This window comes from Vicugna pacos, chromosome 8, assembly GCF_048564905.1.
Source record: "Vicugna pacos chromosome 8, VicPac4, whole genome shotgun sequence".
Taxonomy (NCBI): domain Eukaryota; kingdom Metazoa; phylum Chordata; class Mammalia; order Artiodactyla; family Camelidae; genus Vicugna; species Vicugna pacos.
This window is the reverse complement of record NC_132994.1, coordinates 41394626-41414127: the sequence shown is the minus strand read 5'-3', so window position 1 is coordinate 41414127 and position 19502 is coordinate 41394626. Positions and strand designations below refer to the sequence as shown.

At 35.9% G+C, this 19502-nt stretch overlaps 1 protein-coding gene across 4 annotated transcripts in view; it reads left to right on the top strand.

Annotated features, from left to right (window-relative positions):
• MCM9 (minichromosome maintenance 9 homologous recombination repair factor) overlaps window positions 1-19502 on the top strand; it is a 99713-nt gene that overhangs the window by 35627 nt on the left and 44584 nt on the right. For 3 of the 4 annotated variants that reach the window (XM_072965787.1, XM_006205702.4, XM_072965788.1), the window contains exon 8: window positions 12258-12432. The exons of the other annotated variant lie outside the window; for it this stretch is intronic. In XM_072965787.1, the coding sequence (XP_072821888.1) occupies window positions 12258-12432 (175 nt within the window). The remainder of the gene's footprint in view (window positions 1-12257; window positions 12433-19502) is intronic. 4 annotated transcript variants of the gene reach the window in all.

Genomic DNA, 19502 nt, shown 5'->3' with positions numbered 1-19502 from the left:
CCCTTAAGTGTTGTGAATGAAACTACTAAACTTAACTAATGAAATTCAGAGAGAAAATTATTTCTTAAGTATCACCTATGCTGGAAGTTTTCTCTTAGCATAGTGTCGAGAGAAGTTTATTACTGTTCTTTGGGCATTGTTCAAACTTCAGAAGGTTGCTTTTGATGAGACGTCATCTGATGGTCTTTTGAAAGTTAGTAGGGGACAATGAACACCAGGCTTCCCACATTTAGGAAAACTACGTGGAGTGGGAGTCCCATTTTATTGTCAGTGGTTTAGCAGTCAGATAGGGCCTACCAGAAAATGCTTCCTCAAGCCCAGTTGTTTGTGTGTGTTAGAGTGTAAGAGTCATACTGTGGTGACAGATGTAGATTACTTTGACTCATAAACTGTATTCTCTGTTCGCTGTGAGTGCTGGTCCTAACACTGTACCTCAGATAAAGTGTAAATTGCTGTATACTCTGAGACACACTAGATAAATGACCATTTGAAGTATAAAACATGATTCCCTTGAGAATGGTGTATGCAGTTTCCTGATTATTGCAGGCATACTTAAAAGGAGATTCTAATCCACTTGCTTTATAAAAACGACATTACAAGCTTGGTAAAGTCAAGTGCATTTTGCATTCTGACCAAAAGCGTGTCATAATAAGGTGCACCTTACTGTAAAATTCACTTTTGGTGGATATGCAGCATTGATAATGAGAAAATTTACCTGGATACTACTAGTTTGGCTTATTTTCTTTAAAACCTTTTAAAGTGTCATATATAACAGCATTTATGGGGGGAGAGAACCCCTCCCTAATAGCTCACTGGAAACCACAAGAGTTGCTTCGAGGCCTCTCACATTGCCTCTCTCATCTTAACTCTTTTTTTCGCTCCTGCTCCTCAAACATATTAAAGAGCCTTCAAGCACTCTCCCCAGTCAGTCCTCACCATTAACAGTACTTACTTTCCAGGAAAGACCAAAGGGATTCCCAGATGTGCCCTTGCATATTTTTAAATTATCTGGTATGCCATACGGGGAAAAACTGTAAAAGCATCATTTTGGTTTCAGAGGCAATCTATGGGATCTGTTGCTGAACAACTTTTTGGTGACTCTCAGTTAACCATATTGCAGCAGATGGGTCACCATGAATGTCGTCATGTACTAAGGCCCACATGATGCTTGCAGGGCTGCATGGAATGTAATCCCCAAATTGTTTCTTTCTGTGCAGACTGCTTGGGGGAAGGATGGCTGAATAAGATTGTTTGGGCTCTAAAGTAAATAAAACTTTAATTAATGCCTAGGACAGAGATAAATGAACCTAGTTAGCTATCTTTTTCGGCTGAATTGTGCCTCCTACCCCCAAATTCATATGCTGAAGCACTAACACTTCCTCCCCACCAATACAGACTGTGACTGTATTTGGTGACAGGCCTTTAAAGAGGTGTTTAAGTTAAAAGGAGTCCCTTAGGGTGGGTCCTAATCCATTCTAACTGGTGGTGGTGTCTTATATGAGAAGGAAATTTGGATGTAAAAAGAGACACCGGGGCACTCATGCACAGAAGAAAGACCATGTGGGGACCCAGCAAGAAGGCAGTCATTTGTAAGTCAAATGAAACCAACCTTGCTGACACCTGATCTTGTACTTCTAACCTCCAGAACTGTGAGAAATTAGATTTCTGTTGTTTGAGCTATCCAGTCTGATATTTTGTTATGGCAGCCCTAGCAGACTAATACAGGTGTAATTTTTCCTCCCAGAATTAAGTTTATTTGGTAATCTAAGCGTATTTAATCCAATTATTGGTCAGTTATCAAGTGCTTTCTATGGCGTGAAATGAGGTGGTCCTTTAGCCGTGCCGGTAGGTTGTGCTGTGGTGTGGAGTGCTGTGCTGTAGCTGTTCCTCAGAGGAAGTACCTGCTGTTGAGCATACGCACCTTAAATTCTAAACAGACAAGATGCAGCTTGCTTCTGTGTTCCGAATCTCATCTACAGAGGGCTTCTAAGAATCTTAAACTTGAAGTTAAATTGAGTTCACACAGAAAACTAAATGGAAGAGTGAATTAAAATGTGCTAGAATTAAACTGGATTAAGTTAAAATATACTGAATTAAAATGTATTAGAACTAAGAATTAAATCAAGTCTCAGTCTCTGCCAGCTGCAAAAGTTATCATAGGAATGGAAGTGCTAACCTCTTGCCTTTCTTCAAATCCTAGATTCCACCTGGGGTAATTATCACTGTGTTGAATGCTCTTTGAAAAATCATTTGCATTATTGTTCCCATCTTTAAAACAAAATTATCATTTAAGACTTGTAATATGATCTTTAGTAGTTTAAAGAGCTTTCTATTATTATTAAGTGCAAGATGTCAAAATTTAATGCTAGTTTTAAATGAAAATTCCTGTATAAATGTGGAATGTAGAGATTTGCTTCAGTTTACAGACATTTCTAAAAGGAATAAATCCTACAGTAATGATTTGGTAATAACTTATGGAGAGAGAGAACATTTATTATGTGGAATTATTGTGCTAGGCTTTGTGGAGTATTCAAATACAAAAATATGTTTGGACATGATCCTCAAAGACCTTATGGTCCAGTAGGAAAGATAACTATGTATTCAAGTCAATATGATACAGAATAAAAAGTGTTAGATGCAACTTTAACCATCAGTGGTTAAAGTTCTATGCAAAATGTGGTATCACAATAAAGGCTGTGTGTATGTGTGTATGTAATAATATGTGTATGTGTATACATATATATAGTATGCATGTATATGGTATGACGTTTTCTTTACTATTTGTAAAAAACTTTTAAATAACTTCTTTTTGAGCCTTGCAATATCCTGGTATGGTAGGAAGGTGAGACATTATGTGGAGACATTATCATCTCCATATAACAAATGAGGACACTGGTGCTTAGAAACTGGCTCCTTTAATTGCTGACCTAGTGCTTCTCTATTTTCCCTCCACTGTGTCAGATAATATTTAAAGTGGACTTTATGTATAGAAAAGCAACTGGTATAATTTCCTGGAAGAACCCACAGGCTGGCAGACACTGTAATAATGACTTGATTAATGCACTCTTGAGAAACAAAGCTCCATGAATGAGGTTTGCCCAGGTATATACTGGGAGTGAGAGGAGGCCCCAGCCAAGGCAAATCTGTGGAGTCTCCCTATTGAGGCAGAACACAAGCCTCCTGTTACAGGAGTGATCCCATGGGAGGTGAGGGAGAATGGATCCCAGAGTGCATCCTTATACTTTTAATAAGATTTTCACATTTGTTACACAAAGTACATCCCCCTCCACCATTCTCTGCTCCACCTCATTAACAACAGTTTCACTGTTTTGTGTTCATTGATAGCCATCATTAGGTTACAGATTTGTTGAAGGTATAAGCTGTGTCTGATCTCTTTACACAGCTGGACTAGACTGATAGGATAGCTATTATCAATGTTAGTCAGCTTTCTGGAGCACCATAATTGTGTTTGTTGTTGACTATTTGATGATGTTAATATCATGGAATTGTTTCTGACCAGAAGAATATGAATGGAAATGCTTGATAACTATATTCTTTTCTTGCAGATAGTGTTTAACCATATGTTCTTAGTCCTCTTATAAATGAAGCTCCTTCTAAACTCGTATTCTCTTGAACTCTGTCTACTCGTCCACCAGCTTTCATGTTTTACATCCTATCCTTTTCTCTTTCACCCTCCACCTCTCCCATTCAGCAGAGGCCCTCTCCTTTTCCTGGTACCAGGAGGCATTCAGTGATAAGTAAAGAGAGAATTCAAATCTTTAAAATATCTCTAGGTTAGACCACTGCTTGCACAAAGCCACTGCTAAGCATAGCAGCTTTTTTAGCTGGTTACTATAGAGACAAATGACATTAAATGGAGTCATACTTGACAGAAGCTAGGCAAGTAAGCTTCCTGAGATTGGGGGCCTTACATGCAGGGTTATTTAGGAAAGGTAAAAAACTGGAAAGGATAGGAAGAGGAGAGTTTTCACAAATGAGCTAATTAATTGGTAGATTTTCCATTGGTAGAATTTGTGCTGATTAAGGCCTTGAATCCAGCATATTATGAATCTGTCTCCAAGTCCCCTGGTATGATTACACAGTGGTTTTTTTTTTTAAATAAAGCTATATTGCTGTCAACATTTGTATACAAATTTTTGTGTGAGACATACGTTTTATATTTTTCTGGGTATACGCCTAAGAGTGGAATTGTTGGGTCATACAGTAACTCCTTATGAGGAACTACTAGACTGTACCATTTTACATTCCCACCAGCAGGGATTAAGCTTTCCAGTTCTCCACATCCCCACCAACATTTGTTATTATGTCTTTCTGATTATAGCTATGCGTGGTGTGTGAAGTGGTATATCATTGTGGTTTTGGTTTACATTTCCCTGATGGCTAAAAATGTTGATCATTTTTCATTTGCTTATTGGCTGTTTGTATATCTTCTATAGAGAAATGTCTGTTCAGCTCCTTTGGCCATTTTAAAAATTGGATTATTTGTCTTTTTATTACTGCGTTGTGAATTCTTTATAAATTCTAAATACGAGTCTCTTATCAGAGACTTATCAGAGACTTGCGTTTACCAGATTTGGAGATTTTTTTTCCCATAGTGCGGGTTATCTTTTCATTTTCTTGGTGGGAGTGTCTTTTGCATCACAAAAGCTTTTAATTTTGATGAAGTCCAGTGTGGTAATAGCATAAGGACACAGACCAACAGAACAGAATTGATAGTCTGAAATAAACCCATACATTTATGGTCAGTTCATTTTTGATAAGGGTTGCAAGACAATTCATTAGGGAAAGAATAGTGTTTTCAAAAGTTTCTGCTGGGAAATTGGACATCCACATACAAAAATATAAATTCAGACCTCTAGTTCACACTGTATGCAAAAAGTAATTCAAACTGAATCAAAGACTTAAATGTAAGGTGCTAAAAGTATAAAACTCTTAGGAGAAAACACAGATGTTAATATTCTGGCCCTTGATTAGGAGAATCAAGAAGTTTTTGAGAGATGATAAAAAGCACAAGCAAAAAAAGTCAGTGAATGTGGGATGTTTTTTCATTTATTTGTCATTTTTAATTTCTTTCAACAATGTTCTATACTTTTCAGAATATAAATTTTATGTTCTTCTTTTGTTAAATGTATTCCTAAGTATTTTATTCATTTTGATGCCGTTGTGAATGGAATTATTTTCTATTTTTTATTGAAGTATAGTTGATTTACAATGTTGTATTAGTTTCAGGTGTACTGCAAAGTGATTCAGTCATACATGTACATATATATATGTGTGTGTATATGTATATATGTGTGTGTGTGTGTGTGTGTATATATATATATATATTCTTTTTTGGATTCTTTTCCATTATAGGTTATTACAAGCTACTGAATATAGTTCCCTATGCTATACAGTAGGTCCTTACTGTTTATCTATTTTATATACAATAATGTGTATATGTTAACCCCAAACTCCTAATTTATCACTCCCCACCTCTTCCCCCTTCGGTAACCATAGTTTGTTTTCTGCGTCTGTGAGTCTATTTCTGGTTTGTAACTTAAGTTCATTTGTGTCTTTTTTTTTTTTAGATTACACATATAAGAGATATCATATGATATTTGTCTTTGATTTATTTCACTTAATATGATAATCTTTAGGTCCATCCATGTTGCTGGAAATGGCATTATTTCATTCGTTTTCATGTCTGAGTTCTTAATTGTATTTTCATATTCTTCATTGCAAATATATAGACAGACACTTGATTTTTAAAAATTGATTTTGTATTCTTCAACTTTGATGAGCTTATTTATTAGTCATAATTTTTAATAGATTCTTTAGGATTTTCTATATGTAAGATCATGTCATCTTCAAACAGGGATGGTTTTACTTCTCCCTTTCCCTTCTGGTTGCCTATTTCATTTTTTGAAGGAATTGCCCCTCCTAGAATGTCCAGTACAATGTTGAGTAGAATAGTGAGTGTGAGCACCCCTGTCTTGTTTCTGATCTCAGCAAGAAAAAATCCAGTCATTCGTCAGGAATGGTGTTAGTTCTGGGTTTTCTGTAGATGTCCTTCAGCAGGGTGAGGAAGTTCTCTTATGTTCCTAGTTTGAGTGTTTTGTCATGAAGGGTTGTTGAATTTTGTCAAATGCTTTTCCTGACGCTATTGAGATGAGCATATGCTTTTTGTCTGTTCTTCTATGAATATGGGGATATTACATTAATTGATATCCAGATGTTAAACTACTAATCTTAGATTCCTGAAATAAATCTCACTTGGTCATGGTTGTATCATCCTTTTTATATATTGCTGGATTTGGTTTGCTAGTGTTTTGTTCAGGATTTTTATATATATAGTCATGAGAGATACTGGTCTTTAGTAACGTCTTTGATTTTTGGTATATGGGTAACACTATTCTCACAGAATGAGTTAGGAAGTGTTTCCTCCTCTTCTACTTCTGAAGAAGAGTTCATGAAGAATTCATATCTGCAACTTCTAATGTTTGGTAGAATTCACCAGTGAAGCCATCTGTGTGTGGGCTTTTCTTTGTGGGTAGTTTTTAAATTACCAATTCAGTCTCTTATTAGAGATCTGTTCAGATTTTCTTTTCCTTCTTGAATCTGTTTTGGTAGTGTCTTTTTAGAAATTAATCTATTTCATCCAAGTTATCTAATTAGTTGACATACAGTTTTTTGTTGTGTTCCCTTGTACTTCTTTTTATTTCTCTAAAGTCACTGAAAATGTCCCATCTTTGATTCCTGGTTTTAGTAATTTTATTCTCTCTTTTTGGCTTGGTTAATGTAGCTAAAATTTGTCACTTTTGGGATTCATTAATTTTCTCTATTGTTTTTATATTCTCTGTTTCAGTAATTTTTGTTATAATATATATTATTTCCTTCCTTATGCTTGCTTTGGGTTTAGTTTGCTTTTCTTTTTTTTCCAGCATCTTAAGGTAGAAGCATAGATTATTGATTTGAGATCGTCCTCCTTTTTTAATATAGACCTTTATAGCTTCAAGTTACTCTATAAGCACTGCTTTAGCTGCATCCCATAAGTTGTGGTACGTTCATTTTCTTTCATTTTGGTGTTTTCTGACTTCTCTTTGTTCAGCCGCCTGCTCACTTCATGAATATGTTTTTACACTATCTCTGACAAATAGACTTTCCATTTTTGCTTAAAGATTACTTTGATTAAAAGTTCATTACTTTGCAGAGTAGCTCATTCCTTTTAAACAGCTCAAGGTTTCCAGCAGTTCCCTGTAAAATTCTATATGTTGATCTCAGTTATTTCTTTTGAAGCCACCCCAAATTAGTCTAATTCCTTTTCCATAGGATAGTTCTCTAAATCCATCATAATTACTTTCTCTTCTCTAAATCTTTATTTCAGGCTAATTATACCCTATGTAATAAACTATTCTTTAAGTGGCATTATTTCCATGCCTTTCATTATTTGTTTACTTTCTTTTTTATTAGTATTTCTTTTAAAATTTGAGTCTCAAAGTAGATATTAATACTCTGCATCAGGAGTCAGCAACTTTTTTCTATAAAGGGTGAGATATAAATATTTTAGATATTTGAGGGTCATTCAGTGTCTGTCACAACTACTTGACTCTGCCGTTATAGTGTGAAAACAGCCATAGATAATATGTAAATTATAAGCCTAACTATGTTCCAAAAAACTATTTTTACAAAAGCAGGTGGTTGGGCCAGATTTTGCCCACAGATCATAGTTTGCTGACTGCTGCTCTGAATGTTATCTAACCAGTGCAGAACCTAGTGTGATTTTATCTGCACTTTTGCATGCTAGTCTCACCTTAATGTATTTTTTAGATTGTTTTAAAATATTCTGAAGGGAAGTGGATATAATTCTCATTTGCTTCTCTAAAAGGTAAGGTGTTTTTTCCCCCGGGCTTTTTTCAAGATTTTTTCTTTAGCTTTGATTTCTAAGGTTTATATCATATGCCTAGGTATAATTTTGTTAATCTCTTGAATTAAAAAAAATTTTTTTTTTCTTAGACTTTTCATCTCTTTGCTTACAATATTGAAACAAATTGCTGATACTCAACATGAGAACCTGTTAGAGCTCCTGGAGGTAAAACTCAACAAAAGTATCGGTACCCGCCCCCTGCCGCCCCCACCCCATGACTGGGTTCCTAAGGAGTTTTTCATTCTCAGAGTTGTCCACACTTAGCCTCCAGTAATTTGTCAATTTCAGTTCAGGGTTTCCTATCCCAGCACTGTGCCCATGGAGGCTTCTGCTCTGGTAAGTTGTAATTCTCTGTCTTTCTGTCTTTCCAGTTTTGAGGGCAGTGGTTTGCTCTGTGGTCCCATTTCTTAGATGGATCTTAGAACAATTCTTTGATTTTTCGGTTTGTTTAGGTTTTCATTTGTTAGGATGGATTGGCAACTTCTAAGTTCCTAAAATGCTGGACCAGAAACCAGAATAACTTACATAGCTTTTCTCCTATGTTTTCTTTTATAAGTTTTATATTTTTCATTTAGTTCTTTAATGCATTATGAGTTAATTTTTATATCAAATGTGAGTTATGAATCAAGATTGATTTTCTTTTTTGCATAAAGATATCCAGTTATTCCAGCACCATTTGTGGAACAGATGATCCTTTCTCCATCTAATTATTTTGCATTTTTATCAAAAAATCACTTGACCATATATTTGTGGGCCTATTTTTGGACTCTGTTCTATTCCATTGTTCTGTTTGTCTATATCTTTTCTCCATTACCACACGGGGTTGATGACTGCAGCTTTGTAGTAAATCTGAAAGTTGGATCATGTGAGACCTCTTACTTTGTTTTTGGTTTGGCTCTTCTATTTTCTTTGCTTCTCCATAGAAATTTTAGAATCAACTTGTCAATTTCTTAAAAAGAGAGAGAGAGAAATCCCACCAGGATTTTGTTTGGACTTACATTAAATCTATAGAGCAGTTTGGGGAAACATCTTAGAAGTACTGTGTTTTCAGTTCATTCCATGAACATGGAATATCTCTTGATTTGATCAAGTCATCTTTGATTTCCTTTATCAGTGTTCTGTAGTTTTTGCACACACACACAGACATCTTATTTAAGGTTTATACCCAAGTATTTTCATATTTTTGGGGTGCTGTTATAAATGTATTATTTTTAAATTGCAATTTCTAATTGTTTTTTCCTAATCTATGGAAATATATTTGATTTTTGTGTGTTAACTTGCACCCTGAAACATTGCTGCACTTAGTAGTTTTAGTAGCTTTTTTGTAAATTATTTGGGATTTTCCACATAATCATATTTTCTGTAAATATAAACAATTTTAATTTCTCCTTTTCAATATGTATGTTATTTATTTATTTTCTTTGTTTTATTTCACTGGCTAGACCCTCCAGTATAATTTTGAATAGAGGTGATGAGAGCAAATCTCCTTGCCTTGTTCTGATCTTGAGGGTGAGGGTGGAGATGGAGATTCAGTCTTGTATCATGAAGTATGTTAGCTGTAGGATTTTTGTAAATATCCTATATCAGATTGAAGAAATTCCCTTTGTTCCCTACTTTTCTGAGAGTTTTGTTTTTAAATCATGAATGATTGCTGGATTTTATCAGATGTTTTTTCTGTATGTATTGAGGTGGTCATTTGATTTTTCTTCCTTAGTTTGTAGATATGGTGAATTGCAGTGATTAACAGTTGAATGTTGAATTAGTCTTGCATTCCCAAGATAAACCCCACTTAGTTACGATCTATTATCATTTTATGTATCATTTGTTTTTCTTTTACTTTTGAAGGGTTTTTTTTTTTCATCTATGTTAAGGAGAGATACTGGTCTGTAGTTTTCTTTTATTGTATCTTTATCTGGTTTTGGTATCATGATAGTGCTATTTTCATTAAATGAGTTAGGAAGTGTTCTTTGTTTCTCTATGTTTTTGAAAAGTTTTTGTAGAATTGGTATTACTGCTTCCATAAATGTTTGGTGGATTCACCACAAAGTCATCTCAGCCTGTAGCTTTCTGTGTTGCTACATTTTTAACTACATAGTCAGTTTTCAAAGTAGATAAAGGATTGTGCAAGTTATCTATTCCTTTTTAGATAAACTTTGGCAGTTTATATATTTCAAAGAACTTAATATGAAAATGAATATATGTATGTATATGCATGACTAGGACATTGTGCTGTATACCAGAGATTGACACATTGTAATTGACTGCACTCCAATTAAAAAAAAAAATTGACCCTTTCATCTAAGTTAGGACTTAGAATTGTTTATTGTATTTTCTTATTATTAATTCAATGTCTTTAGGGTCTATAGTGACGTCCCCTCTTTTATTCTTGATGTTTGTAAATTGTATCTCCATTTTTTCCCCTTAATGATCAGTCTAGGCAGAGGTTTATTAATTTTTATCAATAGTACTCATTATCATTACTCATTATGTATCATATACCTTTTAAAGAGCTTTATTAATATTCTCTTGGATATCCAAGAATCTATTAAGTATTTTCTATTCTTATCCTTTTTTTTTTTTTAAGTAAATAAACTAAGGCCTGGATATACAGGCATACCTCAGATGCTGCAGGTTCAGTTTCAGACCACTGCAATAAAGCGAATCACATGAATATTTTGGTTTCCCAGTGCAAATAGAAATTATGTTTACACCATGCTGTAGTCTATTAAATGTGCAGTAACATTATGTCTAAAAAAGCAATATGCACACCTTAATTAAAAAGTATTTTATTGTTGCTAAAAAATGCTAACCATCATCTGAGCCTTCAGTAAGTAGTAATCTTTTTGCTAGTAGAAGGTCTTGCCTCGATATTGACAGCTGCTGGCTGATCAGGGTGGTGGTTGCTACAGGGTGGGGTGGCTGTGTCAGTTTCCTAAGACAGTGATGAAGATGCTGCATCAGTTGACTCTTCTTTCACCAGTGATTTCTCTGTAGACTGCACTGATGTTTGATACCATTTTACCCACAGTAGAACTTCTTTTAAAATTGGAGTCAGTCCTCTCAAATCCTGCTGCTACTGTATCAACTGAGTTTATATAATATTCTAAATCCTTTGTTGTCGTTTTAGTAATCTTCACAGCATCTTCAGCAGGAATAGATTCCATCTCAAGAAACCACCTTTTTTTGTCCACTCCTTAGAAGCAACTCATAAAGTCTTTTTTTAAAATATTTTATTTATTATTATTTTATTACTTAATTATTTTTTATCTTGAGGGTCAGGTAACTAGGTTTATTTATTTTTAGAGGAGGCACTGGGGCTTGAGCCCAGGACCTCGTGCATGCTAAGCATGTGCTCTACCACTTGAGCTATACCCTCCCCCCAACTGCTCATAAAGTTTTATCATGAAATTGTAGCAATTCAGTCACATCCCCAGGCTCCACTTCTAATTCTTGTTTTCTTAGTGTTCTCACCATATCTGCAGTTACAAGAGTAACAGCAAAGATCACCGATCACTGGTCATGGTAACAAATATAATAATAATGAAAAAGTTTGAAATATTGAGAGAATTACCAAAATGTGATGCAGAGACAAAGTGAGCAAATGCTGTTGGGAAAATGGCACCAATAGAATTGCTTGACTCAAGGTTGGCACAAACCTTCAATTTGCAAAAAACACAGTATCTGTGAAGTGTAGTGAAGCAAAGCTCAATAAAACAAGGTATGCCTGTATTGGGAAACTTGCCTACAGAATGACAGCCAGAATGACAGATCGAAGATTCAAATCCAAGTCTAGGTGATGCCAAAGCCTTTGCTTTTGACCACTCCGTTTTATTGACTGGTCTAAAGGATGACTCAAAATCAGATAAACTTGTGAAGAGGATCGTCTCCTTCTACTGAGACTGGCCGCAAATGTTTCGTTTTCATCACTGGACTGTAATGTCTTCTATTGTCTGTCTTTGGACTCTTATCTGTAAACATCTAGTACGGAATCTAGTTCAGAACTTGTTGTCATAAAGTGTCTGCAGATCTGTTTGCTCTTTCTAAAAGTTTAGACCACTCAGTGAGGGCACCTACCAAGGAGAGACAGCAAATCTGGGGGCTTCCGCTTGCCACAAAATACTCAATAACACATATTAGATTTTCAGAACATAGACTCTCCTAAGACTTTACAGTAACGGGATACCTGGAGTCCTGATGCTATCTGTTCTTGGTAGAAATAAAAGCCTTGATTCTATGCCCTTCCCTTTAAAGTACAGGAATTTCTTTTTCTTCATAGTTATAAGATAAGCTTTTGACAGTAAAAGCTAACTTAGCTTGCTTGTTGTCTTAGGTCTGACGGTAACTGCTGTCAAAGACTCAGGAGAATGGAACCTGGAGGCTGGGGCGTTAGTCCTGGCAGATGCAGGTCTCTGCTGTATCGATGAGTTTAACAGCCTCAAAGAGCATGATAGAACCAGTATCCATGAAGCAATGGAGCAACAAACCATAAGTGTTGCTAAGGCTGGGTAAGAGTTTCTTTTCTTTAAAATCTATGGGAATAATGAGATTCATTAATATGTGGTTATGGAAAAATGTGAGCCATATTGAACTGCAAGGTATGTTTGGTCCTCTCAGAGATTATCATTTATACACTTCAACACATGTTAGTTTTCTCATGGACTTATGTGAAGAAGTGAAAATGAGTTGTTGAGAAAAAGAAAGGGAAAACTAAAGTATAAATGTAAGTTGACTTAATTCTTGGAGGGGACTTACAAAGAACTTTCAGTGCAGCCTTCAACTCATTCTCTCATTCAATAATTGTGCATCTACTCTGGGCGTAGTACTATGTTAGGAATTTTGAAAGATTCGAAAAGAAAAAAATTGTAATTTCTGCTTTTGATGGCATTCTCCTTATATTAGCATTCTCCTTATATATCTTCATGGAAGGCTTATCACAGCATGTGGAAAATGAAATAATAATATATATTAGCATGAGATGAAGTACCTACTGTGACTCAAGGAGGCTCAGAGGTTGAGATATGTGAGTCCTTGACTGCAAATGACCAATGAGGAGGAGAAATAGGCAGGTTCAGATAGAAATCCATTCATCCAGGCCCTGCGGTGGTTATGAGAAGCTTACCTGGCTACAAAGGCTGACCATCAAGCAAGCTGCCAGGTCATCCCAGCAAAGAACAGAGCCAGAACAATCTCAGCCCTAAGGCTCCTGTTACAGATGTGAGGCCAGCTGATCAGGCAGATGGGGCTGCCAGCAGAGTCTTCAAACAGTAGTGGGTACTTGGGAGCCAGGCAGACACCAGGTGGCTAAGGATTCTTTGAGATCTATTTATATATAGTCATCAAAAAGGAAAGTGGTAAGGGCAGTAAGAGAAAGATATACCCCATTGGAAAAAGATCCAAGAAAAATCTAGGCAGAACCATTATCAAATCTATTCATTTCACTCAATGTATAATCATTCAGAGCCCACCATATGCTAGGCACTGTGCAAGACACTGAGAAGTACAGAGGTGGATACAACACCATCCTTGAGGTGTTCACTCTTTTGTTGTGGAAGATAGAAGAGCAACAAAGGGCTAAGTCAATAATAAAAGAGTGATAGGAGAATGTACTTTAAAATAATTATTGCTTCTGTACTCTTTATCAGGGGAAATTGGAGATACGGTTTATGAAGTGTCTTCAAGGCTACTTTCTCTTCTCATTATGTCTCCATTCAATCAGCACCTTTGCTGTTTGGTAGAATCTATGGTTTATTTCAATATGCCTTTTCCAGAGGCTGTCTGGGACATTATGAAAGATTCCCAAGTAATTAACCCCTACATCAGGGAAAATGAAGACAAATGCTGTGAATCTGATTTAGAAAGGGAGAAAACTAGCAGTGCTGTATGACAGGCTGTAGGATAAATCTTTGGAAGTGAGGGTATTTTCTCTCCTTTTTAAAAAAAATTTTTTGTGGGGGGTGGGGGTGGGTAATTAGGTTTATTTATTTTATTTATTTTTAACAGAGGTACTGGAGATTGAACCCAGGACCTCGTGCATGTTAAGCATGTGCTCTACCACTGAGCTATACCCTCCCCCGGAAGTGAGAGTCTTTTATTAACCACTCCTACTGCCTTACCCTCTGCTAAGTGTGAACTAGTATGAAACTTTTGTGCTATATCTGTATGTCTTAAGTTCCAAAAGAAATCTTCTTGTAGCTGCACAGTACGCCCACAGGTTGGACCATCTTGTCACAACCATAACTACTTTATGCACTGGAACAGTGCTTTTCACTCTATTTGTGGTGAAGGGCCAGTTTTATTTATTTGTTTATTTTTTTTCCAATTCATCACAGAGAAATATTTTTATAAAATATAATAAAAATAATTTTTTAGTGAAATAAAAAAGCAAAGACATACAAGACACTAGCTGAAGTTCTTCTTCCACTTTTGATAGAGAAAACTGTAAGAGCATGTCACTCTCATCCTAACGAGAAAAATCCAGGGAGCCCTCAAAACTCATAACCTTCCTTGAGCACATCAGAGAGCTGAGTGTATAAGGAAATCAGGGGAGCTCAGTTCCAAAGTGCGACAAGCCCCTCCTAGGAGACATGAGGCACACAGACTGTTCACTTCTGATGGAGCATGGGAGGAAGTAGTGGCTGCCATAGAAGCAAGTGAGAAATAACTAAAAAATTTTTATTTCCCTGAAATCCAAATGTGAGATAGCATGTCGGTCAAACTATTTTCCACGGGTCTCTTCAGGAAGGAGCCAGGTAAAAAGGTGCTGCTTTGGGGAAAAGGGTAGAAACAAAAGCCATCATCCCCTAAGGGAAGGTTGGGAAAAGCTCTCGGGTCCAGAATCCTGAACCAATACAAAGTAGAGGTCTCTACCACTGGGAAAGGGACAGAAAGACCCCTTCTGCCCAAGAACCACCACAGATACATGGCAGGGTTCAGCTTCCACTGGTGGGAGGGACAGGAAGCCTTGCAACGCTCTGGTCTGTCCACTTCAAGAGCAGGTGCCTAGCACCTGCCTAAGACTAGGAGACCGGGAACTGGCCTGGCCCCAAAATAAGCCTAACACCAAGTAACAAGCAACAGCGGTCTGTGGCTGGGGCAGGCGCTGGAGTGAGCTTTATTCATAATCACCCAAGGTTGAAAACAACCCAGAAATCCATCAGCTGGTGAATGGATAAGAACATTTCAATACATCCATGCAGTGGAATACTGCTACCAATATAAAGGAACAAACTATTGATACATACAACAAATGGTTGAATCTTAAAAGCACTATGTGAAGGGAAAGATGCCAGGCACAAAGGACATAGTTTATGATTCCATTTATATGAAATTCTAGAAGCAAAATTATAAGAAGGGTAATCAGATCAAGTGGTTGCCAAGGGTTGGGGGTCAGCAGAAGGGATTGACTTCAGAGGGACACCTTAAAAAGTTGAATTTTACTATTCATAAATTATACCACAATAATTCTTAATTTTAAAAAAATATATATATATATGTATGTGTAAATCCATATATTTTACTTCTAGAATCAACAGACAAGAAACCACTTGTCAAATGCTACTAAAGTTTCCAAACACTTAACACTTTCTACACTCATCTCTTCCCTGACTAGTAACAATGTGGAACAGGTTCAAGGTCACAGTCCCAGCTTTGACCCCTGATGGTGGACTCACAGAGTCCACATAAGGATGGGAGGAGACAGAAATGAATAGCAGTGCTGGGGGAGGTGATACATTCATCATCAGTAAAGCTCTTTTTTAAAATTGGAGCAGCATCTTCCAAAGGAAATAATTTTAAAGAATAATTTTCAGATTGGATTTCTTTTGTCTGTTGGGAAAGAAGATTTCAGCTGAGAGACAGGAGATTTGAACTTTATTTGGCTACTTCTATTTACAGTCACTTTTCCATTGTTTCTGCTTTAAACCGTCTGTCAGATACATGATATGTTTCGCCTGAGAAGCACTTTGAATGCTTTGATTTAATGAACTTTCTCAAGGGCTTATTTTTAAACCATTGGGCCACAGCAGACATTGATGTTATTGTTATTTCTGTGGTAAACATTTATATGATAATCTTTTCGATATTCAATTCTTCAGATGTTTCTCTTTTGTCAGAGTTTGGTACATACCTCTTTGAACTGTGGCATGGATCACGACCAATATTTCATTTCCAACTTCTTTAAATTTATGTAAGAAGTTTTACTTTTCAAGGCATTTTAGCATATACATTTCATTTAAAAATTGCTATAATTTCCTGCATTCCTGGATCTTTGTTCTCCTCTAAATTATTATCCAACCAAAATCTTATCCATTGACTCTCAGGTGTGGATGTTGGTGGCATTCTGATTTATTCCTCACCCCACATAACTGTTTCTGGATTCATGAAGACATTTGTACTATTTTATTTTTACCATGCATTTTTAAAGACCGAGTTCCTAAACCTTGCATAACTGTACTATTATGTAATGATAGTCAGTGGTTTGCTCCTTTTATTTCTTCGTCTTGAAAGGGTTTCTTGATCAACTTAGTGCAGATACTTTTTAATTACTCTGTTACAGCAGATCTTGACTTCCTGTAGTCTCTGAACTCACTGAGCAGTCAGCTTCCAGCCTGTTCCCCAGGTGACAGGCCCACTGCATGCTAAGGGCATCTGTTTGTAGCTGCTTTTGCTTCTGAACACAATGTTTCTAACGTTTGCTGCACTGAAAATGTATTTCAACCAGACTCAATGTTTCTTACACTGTTCAAAAATTTAAATTTTATTTGAAAATATACATCTTGGATTTGAGTCTCTCTCACTGTGAGTTATTAGGCTCCGTGTTTTCTGCACAGAGGATGTGGCCTGAAATAAGAATCCTCAGGAAGGGCTGATGTTGCCCCTAAGAGACCAGACACTTTTCCTCTGGAGTTATTTTCTTTTTTGTGAATTCTCGGTAAAATTACCTAAAACTGCCACTATCACTACTCAGTAACAACAAATACCCAACAGTAACGAAAGCAGTGAATGTCCCTTCCTTCAGTAATAAAACTAAATTGTGAATATGCTTGTTTAAAAGTCAATGTGGTTAGGGTGGCAAGAGCATAAGCTGTAGGGTCAGAGAGACCTAGAGTCAGTTCCTGTCTCTCTTACTACTTTCTGATCTTGTGCAAGAGAATTGTCATCTCTCAACCCCAGTAACTCAGCTGTGAAATGAAAATAACAACACCCTTCTTCCAGGGTTGTTTTCAGAATTTAGAATTGATATATGTGAATTTGCTCGCTCAGTGACTGTTGTATGGTAAAATCCGCATAGCATGAAATTTACCATATTAACTTAAGCATACGGTTCAGTAGTGTTAAGTACATTCATTGTTGTACAGTCGTTTATGTACTTTTAAAAAAAGTTTTCTGGCCAATATCCTCTTAGGCCAGGATGAGAAGGTACTTATAACTCTTCAAAATTAGATATTCACAGGTATTCCCAGGACTCCTTGTGTTTATGAACTCAGTTAAGTCTCAAAATATTTCAGAATTATTACAACACCATTGCCAATAACAAGCACTAGAAAAAAACTCCTTCTTTGCAGGTCTTTTTGTATTTAGAATATAGTCCACTAAGGTTATATATGGTCAGAGTGTGTTTTCAAAAGTTATTTGAATTAATTTGTTTTAATATGGTTGTATTACTGATTTGGTACGCAGTGAGGAAAAAAGTTTTTAAATCTGTGTTTGTGTTCACTTTTAGAGCTTTCTTTTTTCTATCTTTTTGATTTAATTTTATTTTCTGAATTTGTAAAACACGTTTCAGAAGGCAAAACTATACACCAAAGAAGTCATCATACCCTTACCCCTTCCATTCTATTTTCTCCTATCCCTCACATAAACCTTTTCACTAGTTTCTGATTTATCCTCCTTATGTTTCTTTTTTTGGTTTGTTTTGCAAAAATAAGCAAAAACACATGTGTGTGTGTCTGTGTGTTTGCATCTCTTCCTTATGCAAAAGAGCATGTTTAATATACATGCACTTTGGTACTGCCTCAGTGGTATCCTGTAATTATTATATGTAATGTTCTCATTATCATGTTTTTCATGTGTTTTTTAGAAATTATGCAATTTTGGTTTGTATATCCCCTTTCTCAAGTTTTTTAATCTCCAGGTAGAAGGACCTTTTAAAAATCATTTGGTTTTTGATGATGTCATTAATTTCTGGTTTTGCTGCATTGTGGTCAGAGAATGTTGTTTGTGTTATTTCAACTTTCAGGAAATTAATGAGGTTTTTTTCCTTTGTGGCCTGATATAAGAACAGTTTCATCACTGGCCCATCTATGCTTGTGAAGTTATATTTCCTACAATCAGAATGTAACACACATACACACACATATAAACTGTACCTTAGAAGGACTTCTGTATCTTTACTTACCTTTTGTCTGTTTGATGTGTCTTGGGCTGAGAGTGGTTTGTTAAAGTCTCCTTATTACTGTGTGTCTGTAGTTTTCTCTGCGTCTCTCATAGTTTCTGCTTTATGAAGGTAGTTGCTGTGGCTTTAGCATTTGCATTTTGTGTTAATCCTTTGTGGCCTGAATTTTGCCTTGCCTGGTATCAAGATCACAACTCCTGATTTCATATTATTTACATTTGCCTATTATATCTTTGCTTCTTCCTTTATGTTTAGCCTTTTGATTTCATTTTGTTCTCTTGTATACAGCATAGAGTTGATTTTATTTTATTTTGCTTTGCTTTATAGGTAACCTGAAAATCTTTTTCTTTTAATGTTAAGCACATTTACATTTATTGGTTTTATGTTTCATTTTTTAAAAAAACTTACTATGTGTCTTTTTCTATGTGTTTAGCATTTAAGAAGGTTTGCCTTTTTATGCATTAGGGGTTAGCAATTTTTTTCTATAAAGGTCAAGATAGTAAATATTTTAGACTTTGTGGGCAGTGTCATCTCTATTGCAACTACTCACCTCTGCTAATGTAGACAGCATGACTGCATCTATATATCTATGATGTAGCCAGAACAAAAGAAGCCATAGCTAGTATGTAAATGAATGGGTATCACTGTTTTCCAGTGAAGCTTTATTTACAAAAACAGGTGGTGAGCTGGATTTGACCTGCTGGCTGTAGTTTAATGACACCTGAGTTAGAGCTTACCTGTAACTACCTTTTATGATGCCTGCAGCCCTCTTTGTCTTCACTTGGGAGCTTTAAATAATATCCTCTGACTTTACTCCATTAACCATGTGTGCATGATGAACGTGTTCTATTTTCCTCTTTCTCTCTTCTCTTTACTCTTTAAAAATGGTTATATTATTTATACTTGGTCAGAACAAATAGCACTTATGTTTACATGCACTTCTTCCACTTTTATACCTTCCCTTGTTTTGATCTTAGATCTAAAATTAAATATATTCAGTGCTCATCATCAGTCCTTTGCCAGAATATCACTGTCATCTCTTGGTTGAACAAAGCTCATCCTCTAACAGATTCCTTGGGAGGGGCTCTTGAGCACTATACTGAGTTTGTGCATGTTTCAAACTATTTTTCATAGCTTTGATACTTGAAACACAGCAAGGCTGGATATAAAGACTTAGCCTTA